The following is an 18,045-nucleotide window of genomic DNA, read 5'->3' as shown; positions in this document are numbered from 1 at the left end:
GTGCAGGGCTCAGCGACAGGGTCCAAGGTTGCCCCGGGCAGGAGCGGACAAGACTCGGAGCGGGCGGCCGATACGGGGCGTGAGCTGCGGCCGCCAGGGAGGGCGAACAAAGCGGCGGGGCCGGGTGGGCGGGGAGGGGCCGGTACGGGGCCCTCCCCGCCGCGGGGGCATAAAAGCAGGTCGGCGGCGGCAGTGCGGGTAGAGGAGCTGTTACGATGCGGCTCGGCGGTGCGGCGCTGCTGCTGTGTGCGGCCGGGCTGGCCGCGGCCCCAGCGCCGGCACCGGGAGCCGGGCCCGAGCGGAGGGCGGCGGCGGGAGCCGGGCGGGAGCGGCGGGCGCAGTTCGCCTCCTGGGACGAGGTGAACGTGCTGGCCCACGGGCTGCTGCAGCTGGGGCACGGCCTGAAGGAGCACGTGGAGCGCACCAAGGGACAGCTGCGGGAGCTGGGCGGGCGGCTGAGCGCCCACAACAGCTCCCTGGGGCGGCTGCTGCGGCAGGCGCGGGAGGCGCAGGAGCGCGGAGAGCGGCTGCGGGGCAGCGTTCGGGAGCTGGAGGGCCGCGGCCGGCAGCTGCTCAACCTCTCTGAGGCCCTGCGACAGCGGCTGGAAGAGGTGGCGGCTGACAAGGACGCGATCCAGGGCCGGCTGGAGCGGCTGGAGGGCCGGGTCCGTTTGGCGCTGCAGGCGCGGCCGGCTGGGAACCAGAGCGCTCGGGATCTGGGGGCGCTGCAGGTGAGCGCGGGGGGCACCGGCATCCACCGGAGGAGAGGGGGAGTCGAACAGACCAGCACCGGCCGGGTGGAGCGGGATAGACAGGATCCGACAGGCCACTGGCACCGATGCGGGGAGCGTTGGTGGGGGGACACCGGGAGCGGTGGGGGACCCGACTGTCCCGGGACATCGGGAGCAGCGGGCGGGTTTCAGCTTCAGGAGAGCGGAGGGGTCCTGGGAGCGCCCTCCCGGGAGTCTCGCATAGCCAGACCTTCACTGAGTTTTGAGGCTCACCTGGCTCTTCTCCCGCAGTCCCTGATGGACGCTCAGAACCTGCGGATCGAGGAGCTTCTGCAGAAAGTCAAGCAGCAGCAGTACAAGCTGGACAAGCAGAACCTACAGATTAAAAGCCTGCAGAGCAAGGTGAGCCCTTGTCCTGTGCTGCAGCCCCCACCCTGGCCCTACATGCTGTGAGGACCCCTGCTGTCCCAGCTCTGGTGGCCGTGCTGGTGCTCCCTGGATTTGGGGACCCCAAAAGGGCCACAGCGTTGGTCCCTGTGCTGCAGGGTATCATCAGTGATGTCAGGGTAGCAACCTGCAAGCTTCCAGAGAGTTTGTATGGAGCAATAGGAGGAACTGGTGGATGGGAAGAGCCTCCCTGGCTTCTGTCTTTGCATTTATCTGCAGAATAAACTAGCTAGCACTGGTGTGAAAAACCACAATGATTTCTGGCTTTGCCAAGACTGGGTATCTCCTGTTCCTCAAGGTTTCTAGGCAAGTTCAGCCCCAGCTCTGGCCACAGGGAGTGGCTGGCGTGTGGCTGACCGGCTCCCCTGAGTAATGGGGTGGAAAACAAGCTGAGATAAAGTCATTCTGACTTGTGCATTTTATTTTAGGTCAATCTACTAATTCCCTTACACCACAACAAAACACAGCCTCCAAAGTGGAAGATAAACCTGAAGAAGAGCCTCAACCTCACCAATCAGAGTCAGAATGGCAGTGGGGAGCCCATGCAGACACAGAGTGAGTATCTGCTTGTGCCACCCTGCTCGTCCATGCCAGACCAAACCTGTAGCAGTTGCAACCTTTTGGAAACAAAAGGTTCATTTGTCCTGAGCCAGGATGTGAGATTTGATTGAAAAGTTGGAGCTTGGGAGTGTGGCCAGAGTGAGGGGTTCTGGAGCACAGGCAGAATCTTTCCCTTCTGGACCAGTATTAGTCCAGCAGGAATTTAAAGATTAAAGAGGCTTTTTCCTGCCTGGTGTTAGGAATGCAGCGGGGAGCAGACAAAGCCTGAGAATATTATTTGTCAAAAAAAATTGGCAGGTGTGGGGTCAGGAGAGGAGTGTCTCAGTTCTGTTAACTCTTGTTCACCTGCTCAAACTTCACCAGGCAGGATCTGCTTTGCTGTCTGTGTGGGGATGGGAGCCCTGGCCTGAGAGCAGAGCTGTGTGCTTGTGTCTCCCTTGGCTCATATTTAGAGCTCATGCTTGAAACACAAGTGTCTCAGCTCACACTATCCTTAGCTGGAGGTGCTGAGTTGCAGTGGGTGCTCACAGCCCTGGGAAATGTGCATTTGAGCAGGTGAGTGGATGCTGCATCTGCAACTCCCAACTCTGCCTGGAGCATCTTCTCCCCTGGCAGCAGCACTGGAGGGGCTTCTGAAGAGTGGGGCTTCCCCAGCTGTGCCATGTCCTGCAGCCTCCCTCCAGACAGGAACTGATGTTCCTGCAGGGTTTGCTGGCTGGGAACAGCTGCTGTCAGCTAGATCACAGTGCTGGCTCCGCCTGTGCCACTGTCTAGGGATCTTCAGGAGCAAAACAGAAACCAGGCAGCTTGAGGAGGCATGGGGAATTCCTACTCGGGGCCTGATGCAGGGATGGTTATGGGAAAACACATGTTAATTTGTCTGTGGAGCCTGGAGCTGTCACTGGTGTGTCTGAAAGCTGAGCTTGTCCACATGGACAAGAAGAGAGGGGATGTGGGGCTTCAGACTCCTCCGGGGGCACAGCTCAGCGGGGCTGTGCAGAGTCAACCTTACTTAGAGCAGCAATTCTGAGCCAAAAAACTCTCTCAAAACTCCTCTCCCCTGTTTTTCTCCAAGCTCTGCTTTGTGACTTGCTTGCAGTAATGTGTGTCAAAGAACAGTTTGGGTGGGCAGGGACCTTTAGAGGTTATCTACTATAACCCTTGATTCCACTCTTGGGTTATGCTGAAAGTGGGGTGTAGGGGGATGGGTTGGGACCTTTGCTACTTGCTAGTGCAGATGTAGGATTTTCTGGCTGATGCTGGCTACAGAAATGTTGTGATGCATAGTGGAAGGCAGCAAGAGCATCCATGGATGCTTTGTGAGCTCAGCACCTTCCAGTGCTGCACAGTCCCTGATGGAAAGACCCTGGACATGCTGATTCTGTCCTGCCAGCTGTGAGTTTCCCCTTTCCTTGTCTAATCCATGATGTTGGTATCACTGACACAAAACAAATTGGCTTCCTTTCATTAGTAAGTCGAGTGAGTTTTCTGGCAAACCTTAAAGCATGCAGGCTGGCTCTGTGCCCTCTGCCTGGGGAGGCTTGTGGCTGCTTTCAGAGCAGGGGAGTGCTGGGGAGGCTTGTGGCTGCTTTCAGAGCAGGGGAGTGCTGGGGAGGCTTGTGGCTGCTTTCAGAGCAGGGGAGTGCTGGGGAGGCTTGTGCCAGCGGCTCCCGGGCTATTGTCAGGCAGAGCCTGGTGCCGGCGTGGCCCTGGGGAGCAGCGATGAACTCCACCAGCAGCCTTTGCAGAAAGACCCTTTTATTTGCATCCAGTGAACACAAGTATTTTCAGGGCAGGGCTGGCATGGGGCCAAGCATGTGAAAGTTGAAGGCTCAAGGCTGCCTGGAGAGTGAGAGGTTTAATAGCTTGCAGAAAGAGGATCACGTCTTTGGGCAGAGCCTGTGCTTGCTGGCAGCCAGCCGAGTAGGGGAAAGGTAGAGTCCTACTCATGCTCTCTCTATGGCGCTGAGACTCCAAATTAATGGGGTTGGTTTGGGGCAGGAGAGGGAGAGGCAGTGCAGGCAGCTCTAGGCATGCCCTGCCATCCCTGATGATGGGTGTTTATACCGGGTTAGTGACCTCCCTTGTGTCGTGGCTGGAAATCCTGTTGGGTGAACACGGAGCCTAAGGCAGATCCAGCTTTGTTGTGCTGCTTGGCTAAATAAAGGGAGAGGGAAAAGAAAACACAGGAGCAGTCAGGAGGGCTTGTTCTGCTGGTGCTGTTCGGATGTGCAACATGAACTGGAACTAACAAGCATGTTCCTCAAACAAAAAGATTGAGCAGAGGCTGTTCAAGCAGCTGCATCTCATTCAGCTGCTGGAGAGTCCCTGTGGCACCAAGGGAACAGGGATCGAGTGCAGCCAGGGCCCAGAAATGAGAAACAGGCAGGGATAGAGTTGACTTGTGCATGCTGGGACCACTAAACATCTTCCTGGCACCATCCCACCAATGCTGGGAGGTGCAGTGGAGAGGAGGTGAGGAGCTTGGCAAGCCCAGCACCTTCCTGCTGTGGCAATATGAGCAGGGGCCTCTGGCTGAGTTCTCTCCTCTGAGCCTGGTTTGCTTCCCTGCCTACATTTACCCAGAAAGTGGAGCTATTTGTGCACTCAGCCCCTGCATTGCTGGGGGTCTCTGTGTGGTTTTTATCCTTGATGTGTGATGTCCTCAATCCTTCTGTCATGAGTTCAGAGTAGGGCTGGGGCACAGCTTGTCCTGTGGTGCACTGATGGTGGCACCAGACCTGCCCCTGGCATTGCCCTGGGGGTGTGAGGGATGCAACCACCAGCTCTGCTGGCTGTGGGAGAGGGGCTGCCCTTGCCGAGGAAGGGAAATTTTGGGGAGGGGGGAGGAGGCAAAGGGAGGAATTTGTTGGAAATGGTTGAAAGGTAACGGCAGGTGTCATATTTCTGTTCTCTGGGTCTCCTCTGACCATTCCTCTAACTGGGGCTCTGCTTTTCATCCCAAAGCAGGGCCAAGGCTCTGCAGCACCCAAGTGAGGATGGAATGGGGTGATGCTCTGCAGGGGCTGCTTTTGTTCTTGGCAGCTCAAAGGGCCTTTTTTATCTCCCTCCATCTACCCCCAGGAAGCCCCTGGCTATTGGAGAGAGCCCTTCTCCCTGCTGCTGCTCTGGATCATGGTGTCAGCCCTGACCCTGGGGCAGCTACTGTGAGGAGAACCCCACAGCCAGCACCCCAGCACAGCCCAGGGCTTATCTTGATATTTCGTGTCTGTCTCAGGATCATGCTGGCAGCAGCTGTGAGCCAGGGTAGCCAGAGCTACAACCCATCTGCCCTGGCCTGGGGAGAACAGGCCTCCTTTGTCTGGGGGTGACTGGGGCACCTGTCCCTGCTGACAAAGAGCCCCTTGACTGTGCAGCAGCCTGGGGCTGAAGTCCCTGCACATCCTCCTCTGGCCTTTTGACTTGGGTGTTGTAACAGGTTCCCCACGCCTCGTCTCTCCCAAGTGCTGTGGGTGGTAGTTCCTGGATGGACTTTTATCAGTGCTGTTGAAATGGTGCTTTGCTGGCAGCTCTGGGCAAAGTCCCTGTGGGACAGAAGGAGCAGTGGGATCCATCCCCTGGGGGTAGAGGGGGATGAAGCAGGGTGTGGCTTCACCCTGGGCAATCCACTTCTGCAATGAGCTGGGGCTCCCAGAATCTACCCCTGTTTCCTTGCCTCAGTCACTGTATCTTGGAAAAAGGGTCACCCCAGCCTGGTGCTGTGCCTGCTGGGAGCAGGGTGCCCAGCAGGATGTCTGGTTGGGGCCACTGCAGCTGCTGGGAGAAAGAGTTCATGTGCTGGATGCTCAGCCACCTTCCTGATGTCAGGACTTTGTCTTTCTTTCTGGCCCTGAGGCCCTTGACCCTGCTTCAGCCTGGTGTGGAATGGGGATGCTTGGCCCAGGTGTTGCTCCACCCCAAATGGGCTGCTCCTGTCTGCAGGTGTAGAGGGACCTGGGAAGCTTCTCTGTCCCTCCTTGATGGGGAGCCCTGCTTTCCAGCTGAGGTCACTCCAGCCTGGCCCAAAGCCTGGCTTCTGCCTTGGATGAAAGCCCAAAGAGCTGTGTTTGAATAAAGGGAAGATGTGAGGTCACAGTGTTTGAAGATGCTGAAGTCAGGGGCCATTGTCTCCAGCATGTGTCTAGAGCTGCAGCCACTGCTGTGCACAGCTGACCAGGCTTGTGGCCACGGCTGTAAGTGCTGGGGCTGTGGTAGGAGCAACCTGCTGAGGAAGTGGTGTTTGTGGCCATCTCCTCAGTTGCTGTTTCCTTCCCCTGCAGAGCTCCCAGAGGGTTGCCACCAGCTCTTCCTGGCTGGGCAGCAAAGCAGTGGCGTTTTCCAGGTGCAGCCTGCAGGATCTCAGCCCTTCAAAGTCTACTGTGACATGACTGCAGGTAAAGCCATGCAGTGTCCCTCAGCACTTGACAGAGTGCTCTTGTAAATGGTAACCATAGCCTCAAGTGACTGTTTTTCCTTCCCACAGAGGGTGGCTGGACAGTGATACAGAGGCGCATGGATGGCTCTGTGGACTTTGACCAGCTGTGGGATGCCTACAAGAATGGCTTTGGAGACCTTCGTGGTAGGTGGATGATGGTGTCTATGTTCTCACTGTGGGATAAGGCAAGCTTAGTAAAAGTTATTCCCCTTGATGGCCTGTGGAGCTCTCTGTGATAGAGCACAGACATGGGCTGAAAAAGGGGGGACTGCTTACAGAGCAGGGGTCCTTGATCTTCCTGATGTGTCCTGCAGGTGCCAGACAGTGATTCAAACGTTGCAGCATCCTAGGTTGTCCCTATTTGTCTCTGGAGCTTGCTCCCATTTCTGCTTTTCATGGCATGTTTGTGTCCCTGCAGCCAATGTTATGAGTCTTATTTCAGGTGACTTCTGGCTGGGCCTGGAGAAGATACATCACCTTGTCCAAGAGGGAAAATACAGTCTCCTGATTGAGCTGGAAGACTGGGAGGGAAATTCCCAGGTGGTGCAGTTTGTCTTCAGTCTTGGTGGGGAGAGCACAGCCTACACACTCAACCTACTGGGGCCTCTATCTGGAGAGCTGGAAAACGCCATTGGGGAATTCAGGCAGCTGCCCTTCTCCACTCGGGATCGAGACCATGACCTTAAAGCTGACACAAACTGTGCCAAACACCTCTCAGGTCAGTCTGAGATGTTCCATCCCAGAATGTGCACTTCCCTTTCAGCCTTCCACTGTCTGCTGGTGGTCCAGGAGAACGCAGACCCTGTGACACTAGACCCCTTTGCTGTTGAGCTGTCTTCTGAGTCTTGTCTTCTACTTCCCTGGCCCAGCTGCTTCTTTGGGAGGAACTGTGCAGGGAAGCTGAAGCTGAGGGAGAGAGTTCATGATTCAGGTCTTGGCCCAAGCATCTGTCCTCATAAAAGGTTTGCTATCTGCCACTTTGCTTGGAATCTTCTCAAGCAGAGCAGAGACCTCCCTTCCCCTGGCTGCTGAAGGTTGTGGGTGGAGTTTTCACACAAGGTGGAGCAGCCTGGATTTGCAGATGCAGCCTGAAGTCATGTATGATCTGTGAAAGGTTCCCCAGGGCACGGGACTCCATGTCTGTACATGAGCTGGTCTTGTAAGATCCCGAAGCTCTGAAAAAGTGGGGGAAATAGGGGCATCAGATGCCTTGAACCTGGGTTTTTCAGTCTGGAATTTCTACAAGTTAAAATTGTCTTTTCATTGCCCTTGTAGGTGGCTGGTGGTTCAGCACCTGTGGCCATGCCAACCTCAATGGGAAGTACTTCCGCTCTATCCCCCGGCAGAGGCATGAGCGCAAGCAGGGCATCTTCTGGAAGACATGGAAGGGCAGGTACTACCCCCTGAAGTCAACCATCATGAAAATCCAACCTGCAGCACTGGAAGCAGAGACCTAAACTTGCTACTTGAGACTTTCTCTGTGGAGCATGGACCTGAGCTCCATCACTTGGTGTTTACAGAAAACAACCTCCCCTTCCTTGGTTAGAAACCCTTTAGAGGCACAACACTGCTCCTCGCTAAAAGTAAAACAGCCTCATGTTGCCAAAACCCCTGGATGGAAACCTCAAACCTGAAGAGGAGCCCCAGGAGGGAGATCCACCTTCAGAGCATGCACAAGGGTCTTTTGACCTGCCACGTGCTTCTGTGGGAAGTTCAAATTGTCTGGTGCTTTCTATCCTGTCTTAACATTTCTGTACTGTGTTGATGATGAGCTGGGCCTGGGGCAGGTGGGGAAGTGTCTCACTGCTCTGGACCACAGCACTGGATATGGAGCCTTGCTATGTCCTGTGTTTCACTGTTGTTCCCAAATGGTGTCCCATGTACCCTCCTGTGAGAGCCCCTGGGGCCTCTTTCCTGTGCAGGGGCTCAGGCAGCTCCATCTGTGTAGCCCCTGTCCCCCTGAGGTGCAGGGCTCAGTGGAAGGGCTGAGGGTGACCTGTGCAGAAGGGGACCTCAGGCTCACTTGCCTTCCCTTTGAAGACCTGTATTTCTGGCTGTGTTGGAATTTGCTGGGAACTGGGAAAACTGCTTCCAGCTCTAAAGTTGATGGGGAAGATCCTGCAGCTGGTTTGCCTGAGAGACCAGGACTGGGGCACTGTGTCTGGAGCTCTGCCTGGAGCCAGCCAGTGTTGCTGGGGAGTGGGCAGAATGAGCAGTGGGACAGTGCAGAAGACAGAGCAGGGACTGTCCCTGGGTGGGACCAGCCCTGCTGTCACTGTCAGCCCCCCACAAGTAGGGGCTGCCTTCTTCCACCAGACACCTCATGCTTTGCAGAGTGACTGAACCTGTCCCCCATGTGTGTCCCAGTACTACATGGCCAGGGGACAGCAGGGTTTCTCTGCAAGAGTCACAGAGCTACACTTCAGCAGGTGTGTACCATGATGTATGGCATCACTTCTGCCTTCAGGGTGGGTGTCTGGGGAGAAGTGGCCAAAACAGGTCCCTGAAAACTTACAGGCCAAGCTGCAGTCTTGGGGTTTCCCAAGCATCCTGCCCTATTGAAGTCATATTGACTACTGTGCTAGAGCTCCTAGCTGCTAAATACTGTACATAGTTGTTTGTAGGATGTTGGACCTTGTTGATGAATTCCCTGTTTCAATTTGTTTTCATATTTAAATGCAGTGCTAATAACAGTGTGGTGTAATTTATGAATGTTGATGCTGGAAAGGAAAGCAAGTGTAGTTTTGTGTATTTTAAACTTTTTTTGTACTAAAGTATCTTTTCTGAAGATGTCTTTTAATAAAAAGAAGCCTTTAAGTGTCCTGCCTGGATTATTTTCCTGATGGTTTATGTGTGGCAGGTGTGTGGGAGCAGTGTGAGCACTCTGCATTTGAAAACGTCCTTTGATGGAATTGTGACCTGAGTACTCTGCTCCTTTCTGGCTTCCATGTTCAGCTGTAGCCTGATGGACCTCTGAGATAAATTGCTGCTATATGGCCCAGCAGCAGGTTTTAGTCTGCTTGAAGTTTATGGGCTACTAAATTTCTTTTCTTCCTGGAAATTAGGCTGTGGGGCGGGCAGCAAGTTTGTAAGTGCTGATGTGTTGGGTTTTTTATTCCCTGCTGCCAGACCTTTGAATGAAGGGGGTATTCCTTGGAGGTGGCTGAACAGCCTGTGCCAACTCTTTGCAAATGAGCAGAGGCTGAGGTCTGGATGATCCAGACCCAACAAAGTCAGCTGATCAGGGCAGCCCCGCTAACCAACAGCCTTTTAGCTCATACCACATGTGTGTAGTCATCTCCAGAAGCATATATTGTAACTTCTGTGAGGGTGATTATAGATGTAGGAATGAAACAAGCTGGTGATGGAGCAGAGGTCTTTAAGGTGGTAGGGGTAAATTCCAGCAGTGCTCCCACTCCCATCTGTATTTTTTTCCCCAGCTCAAATATACTAGAGCTGGAGAAAATCATAGGTGCTGGTCAAGGAAGGAAGAGTGAAAAACTGCTTCTTCCAGGAAGATGAGATGAGACTGGTCTAGTCCCCTGACCAGCTCTATAAATACCTGATGAACCTAAATGTGGCCCCAGCTCCCACATTTATCCTGCTTCCCTGGGGGAAATCCCAGGGTTAATGATAGCTCCAAGCACAGCTGTGCAAACAGCTTTTACACCCAGCTCTGTGCTCACTCCTGCATTCAGAAATGCATTTTTAATATTCTCTTTGCTTAATTCAAAAGTTGCTTAGTCCTCAAGTGCAGCAGCTGGAGTGCATATTTTAGTCTGGATGCTAAAGTGCTGAGACTGAGGTGGGATTTATGCATCAAGTAGAAGCTGGTGAAGGAGCTCTTCTGCTCTGCCAGGTCGTTGTTTTTTGGGTTTTTTTTGCGGACTTGGGATTTGGTGATTTGCTCCCCTGTGGTGCATTTGATCTGCAGGAGGTGCCTGGTGCATGGTGCCAGCCAGCACCAGACAGGGTTTGGTAAATGCCAAATGAGCAAATGCTAAATGGCCTTAATCTTGCCTATCCTAGGGATCACAGCTTTTGCTTTCCTGTGTCTCTCAGTCTTGGCTGTTCCGCTGCACAAGCCTCCGCATTCCAGCAGTGTCAGTGCCATGCATGCCTCAGGGCCATCAGTGCCACACTGCAGCATGTGGCATGCTCGGGCCCCTTCAAGGTCCCTCTGCAGAAGCCAGTTCTGAGTCTATTTACATCTGAAATCATCCACCTCTTTAATTTTTAAGAACCACTTCAACCACAGCTCGTGGCAGCATCTGGGAGCGGCCACAGGGCTCCCTCCAGCCCCAGCCCCAGCACGGCGCTGCCGAAGCACCGGCGTCCTCCAGGAACCGAACGCTGCTGCTCCCCAAACCAGCCGTGGTTCCTGCAGGGGACAGGACCTGATGTGCCAGCAGCTCCTGCTGGCATGAGCCACCCGGGACTTTAAGACGCCCCCCAGAAAAACCCCACTGAGGGCTGGTGTAAGGGCTGCTTCTGAAGGTGGGGATGGTGTAAGACCAAAGGCTGCAGGGTCTGAACATGGTGGGATGGGGCTTTTGGGGCCAGCAGCACTGTAGGATAGGCTGGGGCTGTGCTCCAATGGGTGGCACAAATCTGACACACCCCTCAGTGCCGAGCTTGGAGCCATCAGTAGAAGCAGATTGACCTGGGATTCTCACAGAGCATCATTAGATCAAGGTGAATTTGTGCATCAGGCACCAACATCTCGAGCCAGCTGTGTTTGTGGCCCCAAAAAGTGAGGATAGGCTCAGCCTGCTGCCCAGAGCTCCCTCTGAACAGTAACAACCGCCATCAGGAGACATGATAGCAGAGCCTCAAGCTCTTCAGTGGAATCCAAATCGCTATTTGGCAAAAAGGGAAAGTGTTTGTGTATACACAGAACTGCACCAGCTTGGATGGGCAGGCTGAACCCCTTCATCCATGGCACCAAGGTGCTGGAGTGAGTAAGCCAGAGGCATCACCTGAGCCCCCCATCACCAGTATAGCATCACAGCAGCTGTACAAAACCAAAAAAGGCAAATTGGCAAATCCCCACTGAGAACAGAAACCTGCCACACAGCCAAGGAACAGCAAACTGAAAGAAAAAGTTCCCTGCCACCAACACTGTCCAGGCACCCCCAGCCCAGCACTAGCAAGGGTCATACCTTCAAAGTCATCCCCTGGCTCCCAATGCCTCAGCATGCCTGGCAGACACAGGGGTGCCAGGACTCTCCCAGACCTCCCAGTAGCTTCAGCTCTCCTGGGGCTCAGCAGCACTGAGCATAAATTGAGTATCTTGTGCACATACCTGCCACAGCTTTGCATCTACACCTTTACCTTGGGACATCTCCCAAACAGAGTGTTCTGGGGCGGCTCCTTGGGGGTGCTCATGGACTCCTAGGGGTTCAGATCCCACTAGGAGGGTGGGAAAGGGAAATCCTGACTCAAGCATCCCAGGCAGGTGGCTGTATCTCTGGGACAATTCAGGGGCTGAGGCTCTCAAGACAAGCTTCAGCATCCTAGGTGACCATTTTGAGCAAGTTTTTATCACGTTAGAAAAAGAAGCAGATGACATAGACCTGTCAGCTCTTCAGGGTGTGGACCCCAGCAGAGTTTAACAAAATTTTTGGGGCTAGCAGGACCCCTGCTGGCTGTTGAGGATCACAGGCAGAGCAGGTGGCTCAGTGTGCAGCTGCAGGGAGAGCTGCAGGGAGAGCTGCAGGGAGAGCTGCAGGGGGAGCTGCAGGGAGAGCTGCAGGGAGAGCTGCAGGGAGAGCTGCAGGGAGAGCTGCAGGGAGAGCTGCAGGGGGAGCTGCAGGGAGAGCTGCAGGGAGAGCTGCAGGGAGAGCTGCAGGGTATGCTCGAGGTGTATGGAGAGTCACGGGAGGGCCTCTCTGGAGTCACTGGAGCTGCTGCAGTGAAGGGGTTTCGGTCCCAACAGTGACAGTCTGGGGCAGTGCCACTGGGACACCCAGAGTGGCATAAGACCAGTCAGACAGCAAAGTTTCCTTAATAGTTTGTCGATCCAGGTGGGACCCACAGGCCAACCTTCTCCAAGCACCCAAATGCTGCTACCAGTGAGTTCTCCTGCATCTTTGGAGCAGGAAGGAGCCTGAGCACGGCTGTTCAAATTAAATGAGCACATTCAATATAAAAGCTAAGGGTAAACCCGGGCCCCTCTGTTGGGGCATCATTTTGTTCAGATTGGGTAACACTCCTGCGGGGATTGGAGCCCCTCGGGAGGCACACACAGAAGGTGGTATTTTCTTTTTAGCATGGAAAAAGGTGGTTCAAGTCCCTCTTGGTGAGCCCCGGTATGAAAAAGAAGCCGCCCTTGGCCGAGGCTGTGCAGAGCGATCCTCCGCTGTGCCCGGAGCGGTGCCCGGAGCCAGCCCCAGGGGACAGCTCTGCCCGGCCGGGCCCTGCGGGGACTGCGAGGGGCTGGGCTGGGCTGGGCTGGGCTGAGGAGGAAAAAAGGCTGAGGGAGAGTGGTTGAAGCATTTGAAAAGATACAGTGGGAACTTATTAAAAATCGTGTGATAGAAACAGTAACGTTTGGTGATTCCTTCAAAACATTTTAATCTAAGAGTTGATTAAAAAATAAAAAAAAAAGTGGGCTTCTGGAAAGCTTTTATTCCAGCTCCCAGGAGGGCGCTGCCTCTGAGGCACAAACACCCTCGAGGGGAGCTGCTCACTCGGGGTTACTGTGCACACGGAGCCTCCTCAAAAAGGGAGATTCGGATAGATCTGCATCCAGAGGCACCTCAGCTTCCAAATGTGTGCTCCTCGTATCCGTTTTCCTGGAAAACTTTGATTTTTTTGTGAATTCAGATGTAGTCATAACTATTTGAACGGATTGTTGGGGTGTAAACTAGAAATACCACGGAGCATGTTCTCCAGGTGTGTGTCAGCTCCTACACCACTTTACTTTTTTATGTATGAGATTCCCTGTGGACATGCACATGCTTATAACATTGCTATTTTTGTCTATTTCTAAAAGAATATTTATAAAAGCACATTTTTCTGCATGTACATTTATATTAGGTGAAGGGATGATAAACATACAAATAATATTTGAAGACTTCCCCCAGAATAAGTAGAACTCTTGTATCTGTTCTTGAAGAGCTGCTATGTTCTATTCATGAAGGGAAGGCATCACCTGTGGTCGGGACTAGTGGCATGAGCAAAGCAGCAGGAAACCTTACACTAATATTATTTCTATTAACTTGAGAAAAGTTTCATTTTCTTCCAGGACAATGGGCAAAAAGGACAGTGATGGTATGGGTAGACCATCCATGGGGATGCCAGGGACAGGTAACAGAAGCAGAACCTCTCCCAGAAAGGAGAGCACAGAGGGTGCAGCCTTGGCTCATGCTGCACATCTGGGAAGAGGGAAATGAGTTAACAGCTATACATTTGATACTTGATATGCTTTTGGTGTTTGTCATACAGCAGGAATGTTCTGGAAAGAGCAGGGATTTTTCTCATCAGCAGGACAGAGAGTATTCAATGGAGAGGAAATACACAGTTTTCTAGCACCAGTACAATTCCCTGCAGAAACTGCTGTAGTACCTTGTTCTGCCCACACTAGAGGCATTACAGGGGTTTGCAGGGGCAATGCCCCAGCTGATGCAGCTGTGAAAGCACAGCCAGGCAGCCTCTGGGATGATGTGTCAGACCATCTATCTAATGGTTGTCCAGAGTGAAAGGCTCAATTTGACAGAATGTCAAACTACCTATGAGAAGGGCGGCTCAACAGAAGGAAAGAGAGGATGGGAAAAGTGTGAGGCAACTCAAAATAACAATGGAATATGGTCAGCTGGAGAAAAAACTGGTCTGTCAAAGAAATGTTTAGTAACTGTGGTGAGATGGTTTCAGGGTAAAGCCTATAGAGGGTCAAAAAGTGTGGGCAGCTCCAGGAATTTAGGCCACTGCAAAATAAATTACTAATAGCTGCCCAGCCTGCCCAAAGTTCTCATGTAACAGACCAAGATCAGAGGTAGGAGGGTTACCATGGGCCTGCTTACCTTTCCAGTGGCTGCACAGAGACTATGGACACTTCACCTCCAGCTGGGGGGCAAGAGTTTGATGGTGATGGTAATCAGCTGCCAGGCTGGGCAGGAGCCTTTCCAACATGAAGAGTTGACATGGGAAGAGTAGTAAATGCCTGGCTAAAGGAAGTTATATCTGATACTCAGGTTTCCAGAGCTTATTGAAACAGACAGGGGTGCTCATTTTACAGCAAATATAATCTATCAGCTGTACAAGTCTTTAGGGAGTGAGAGAAAATTACATATACCACATTCACAGTCTTCAGGAGAAGTAGAGAGAATTAATAGAACATTAAAAGAAAATATACTGAAAATATGCACGTATACTAATCTGAAATGGCCAGAAGACTTAAATTTGCCTCTGTGGGATGTCCAGAATACTCTGTGCTAAGTCGTAGGGCTGACACGAGCAGAAATTCTCTTTGGGAGGCACTTAGCTATGCCAAGATCTTATATCCCAGCTATGTCCAGCTCATTGGATGGAGATTGAGCCGGTATCATATATATGTAGAAAGGGTTCAAAGAACAAAGTATGCTCAGTGTTATCAACTCAGGCCCCTGAAATATAGGTACATGATATACAGACTGAAGATGGAATTTTAAACAAGGTATTCTGTAGAAAATCCAAATTTGGACCTAGATAGGAAGGGTCATGTGTTGTTCACTGTGTTCCTATTTTGCTGTTAAAGTTATAGGTAAGAAAAACAGATACGCTATTCTCACATCAAACAACCAGTAGATGATCTGTTCAATTATTTTCCCTAGCCAGCAGTCAGTGTTGGACCCAGTCCTGTTCAGCATCTTTACTGATGGTCTGGATAGGGGGATTGAGTCCACCCTGAGTAAATTCACAGATGACACCAAGATGGATGGGAGTGTTGATCTGCTGGAGGGTAGGAAGACCTTGCATCCCTTGCAGAGGGATCTACACAGGCCAGATTGATGGGCCATGACCAACAGCATGAGGCTCAAAAAAACCAATTGCCAGGACTCATTGGCCACAATAATCCCCTGCAGCAATGCAGGTTTGAGGTAGAGTGGCTGGAAAGCTCCCAGCAGAGAAAGGCCTGGGGATGCTGATCAACAGTGGGTGAACATGAACCTAGGAGTGCTCAGGCCAAGAAGGGCAATGGCACCTGGCCTGTACCAGCCATAGCATGGACAGCAGGATCAGGGAGGTGATTCTTCTCCTGAACTTAGCACTGGTGAGGCAACACTTTGAGTCCTGTGTGCAATTCTGGGCCACTCAATTCAGGAAGGACATTTTGGTGCTGTGTGAGTTCAAAGAGCAACTAAGCTAGTGAAAGATTTGGAGCAGGTGTCTGATGAGGAGCAGCTGAAGGATTTGGGTTGGGGGGAGGGACTCAGCCTGGAGGAAAGGAGGCTCAGAGGGGACCTTCTCACTCTCCACAACTTCCTGACAGGAGGGTGGGAGAAGGTGGGAGTTGGGCTTTTCTCCCTGGCAGCCAGTGTGAGGACAAGAGGACATAGTCTCAATCTGCACTAGGGGAGGTTTACATTGGTCATTAGGAATAATTTCTTCACAGTAAAGGTGATTAGACACTGGAATGGGCTTTCCTTGGAGGTGTTGGAGTCACTGTTCCTGAAGGAGTTTAAGAAAGGACTGGATGTGGTGTTCAGTGCTCTGGTCTAGTGGACAAGGTGGTGCTCGATCAGAGGTTGGACTTGGTGGTCTCAGAGGTCTTTTTCAAACTTAATGATTCTGTGATCAACCGGTTAATAAATAACTGACTTCTGAGAATCCTTTGTGATTTTGTGTCAGTAATCTTTTAAGCATTTGTGCACAGGAGTCAATGATGTACTTCACCCTGTTGGCATTAATTCTGTTGTGTTTTTCACTTGTGATAATGTTGTATATAAGGACAGTACTCAAATGTCTTGAAAGTTTTTTTATTTTTCCTTTCAATATATTAGCAGGCGTGCTCCACTAAAACAAAGGGAAGGTTGTTGTGGAATGCTCCACTGCCCAGTTCAGAGAGCTGCAGCACAAGCTGCAGGTTGTGCTCAGAGTAGGGGGAATGGCCAGAGTCCCCAGCAAAGGGCTGGGACCTGGCAATGACCCTTTGCCTTGACCAAGGGCTCAGGGCCCTAGGGAGCCAGATGAGGGGTGGCCAGTCACCCTGGGACTCTGCAGGAGCCAGGGACAGGAAATGCTAAACATCAGCATGAGAATGGGCACAGCCCAGGGGGGCTTTGTCCAGGGTCTCTCCCCAGGGGCACCAGATCAAGCTGTTCTGTGTCACTGTACCACAAAGGAACTGGAGTCTGGGACTGTGCTATGGGAAACCTGGGGCCGAGCCGGTGAGAGGAGCTGGTCTGACTGGGAGAGTGTGGGGTGTGCAGGGAGTCACACGGGGCCTGTGGGGTCACTGGAGCCACTGGTGCAGAGGGGCTTTGATCCCAGCAGTACCAGTCTGGGGAGATGCCAGTGGGACCACCAGAGCAAGATCTGAACAGTCTGACAGGGGAGTTTCCTTACCAGTTTGCTGAGCCAGGTGGGACCTCAGACCACTGCCCTGGAAGCTTGATGGCCTGTGGCAAATTTGAGGACATGTGGAATTTACAGAAAGGTTCTGCAAATGCATTCCCTGCCCCCAAACCATCTGTCACCATTTTGGTGACATGACACTGATTCTCCAATGCAAAACATACCATGAACTGGGGGGATTCCTGGATGTGAAGAAGGTGGGGACTATGGACTTGCGCTTCACCCCACATTGTTCCCAGGGAACAGCATCCCTCCTCTAACACCAAGTCATCATCTTCACTCCCTGCAATCCATGTTAAAACCCTGTCCCAGGGAATCCCTTCGATTGGGCAGTATTCCCCACCAGTCTCAGGGGATTTTGGAGCTGGATGGCACTCACAATGGTACCACCATTGACTACTGCTCTTTAGAACTTATGGCAAGAGCTCACAGGCATTAGAAGAAAAGGAGAAAGTGACTTCCATCCAAACTGATAAAAAATAGCTTTGGTGTATTTTTAGGCCTTCCTCCATTAGTGTTCAGTTCAGAACTAATAAAGTTATTTGTAACAATGAAAACAAGATGTTTTACTTCTACTATGCAGAGCAAATCAAGGGAAGCAAAGGCCTCCTTTGCAGACCAGCAAGGAGCTACCCTCCTCTCCTTCTTGTCACATAGCCACTCACTGGGGGCACTCAATGGTGGCAGCATTATCAGCTGTGGGAAACTCAGAACGGGGATAATAGCCCTTCCTAGGAGATTCTGCATCCAACATGTTCCAGCTTTATTCCTCCTGATGCTATTTAAGTGCTCATCATTGGATGCTTAACACCCCTGGGTGTGCTCTAGTCATCACGAACCACTGCATTTCTCTGGAGTCCTGCAGGAACAGGAGCACCATCAACTGGAGAAAGTGGTAACACCTTCCCATATATCTTGGTGTTAAAGCTCCCTTTGGTATGGGTCAAATTAAAAGTCCGATACTCCATGCTGCATGTGAGTACTAAGACCCCCAAGAAAAGATTCCCTCCCTGCTCTTTCAGCAATCACTGCTTGTCACAGAGGAACAACTGGCCCATTGCTAGGCTGGAGCTGTGTCTTTCCTAGACTGCAGGTTCTGTGAAATTTTGGCTTTCCTTCCCTGCTGCTTCAATTGCCTGATATGCACTAGGGATACCTAGATACCTTGGCAGTGGGATTGCAGTGTATTTGCAGCATGCTGGTTCTCACCCATTCTCAGAGTCTGGGTCATTGACAACCTGGGTGTCACCCCACCAAATTGTCAGACTGGCTGTTGCCTCTTCATCTGCCCCCACTCATTTATTAGCATTTAGT

General features: G+C 52.2%; 1 protein-coding gene across 1 annotated transcript; it reads left to right on the top strand.

The window, feature by feature from the left end:
- The first annotated feature begins 215 nt into the window (after window positions 1–215).
- Window positions 216–8,996, top strand: ANGPTL4 (angiopoietin like 4). Its single transcript, XM_015651428.2, has 7 exons — window positions 216–731; window positions 1,023–1,133; window positions 1,607–1,733; window positions 6,020–6,133; window positions 6,223–6,318; window positions 6,617–6,892; window positions 7,450–8,996. Exons 1-7 carry the CDS (start codon window positions 216–218, stop codon window positions 7,629–7,631), a joined length of 1,422 nt encoding a protein of 473 aa, XP_015506914.1. The 3' UTR covers window positions 7,632–8,996.
- The last annotated feature ends 9,049 nt before the right edge of the window (window positions 8,997–18,045 follow it).

Source organism: Parus major, chromosome 28, assembly GCF_001522545.3.
Source record: "Parus major isolate Abel chromosome 28, Parus_major1.1, whole genome shotgun sequence".
NCBI lineage: Eukaryota > Metazoa > Chordata > Aves > Passeriformes > Paridae > Parus > Parus major.
Note: the sequence above shows the minus strand (reverse complement) of the source record. Positions and strands in the feature narration are given on the sequence as shown.

Excerpts from the sequence above, each read along its gene's own strand:
- ANGPTL4 (XM_015651428.2), top strand. The coding sequence starts at position 216 with ATGCGGCTCGGCGGTGCGGCGCTGCTGCTGTGTGCGGCCGGGCTGGCC. Across the intron at positions 1,734-6,019 it reads GGAGCCCATGCAGACACAGA|AGCTCCCAGAGGGTTGCCAC; the intron begins GTGAGTATCTGC and ends CTTCCCCTGCAG. Across the intron at positions 6,319-6,616 it reads TGGCTTTGGAGACCTTCGTG|GTGACTTCTGGCTGGGCCTG; the intron begins GTAGGTGGATGA and ends GTCTTATTTCAG.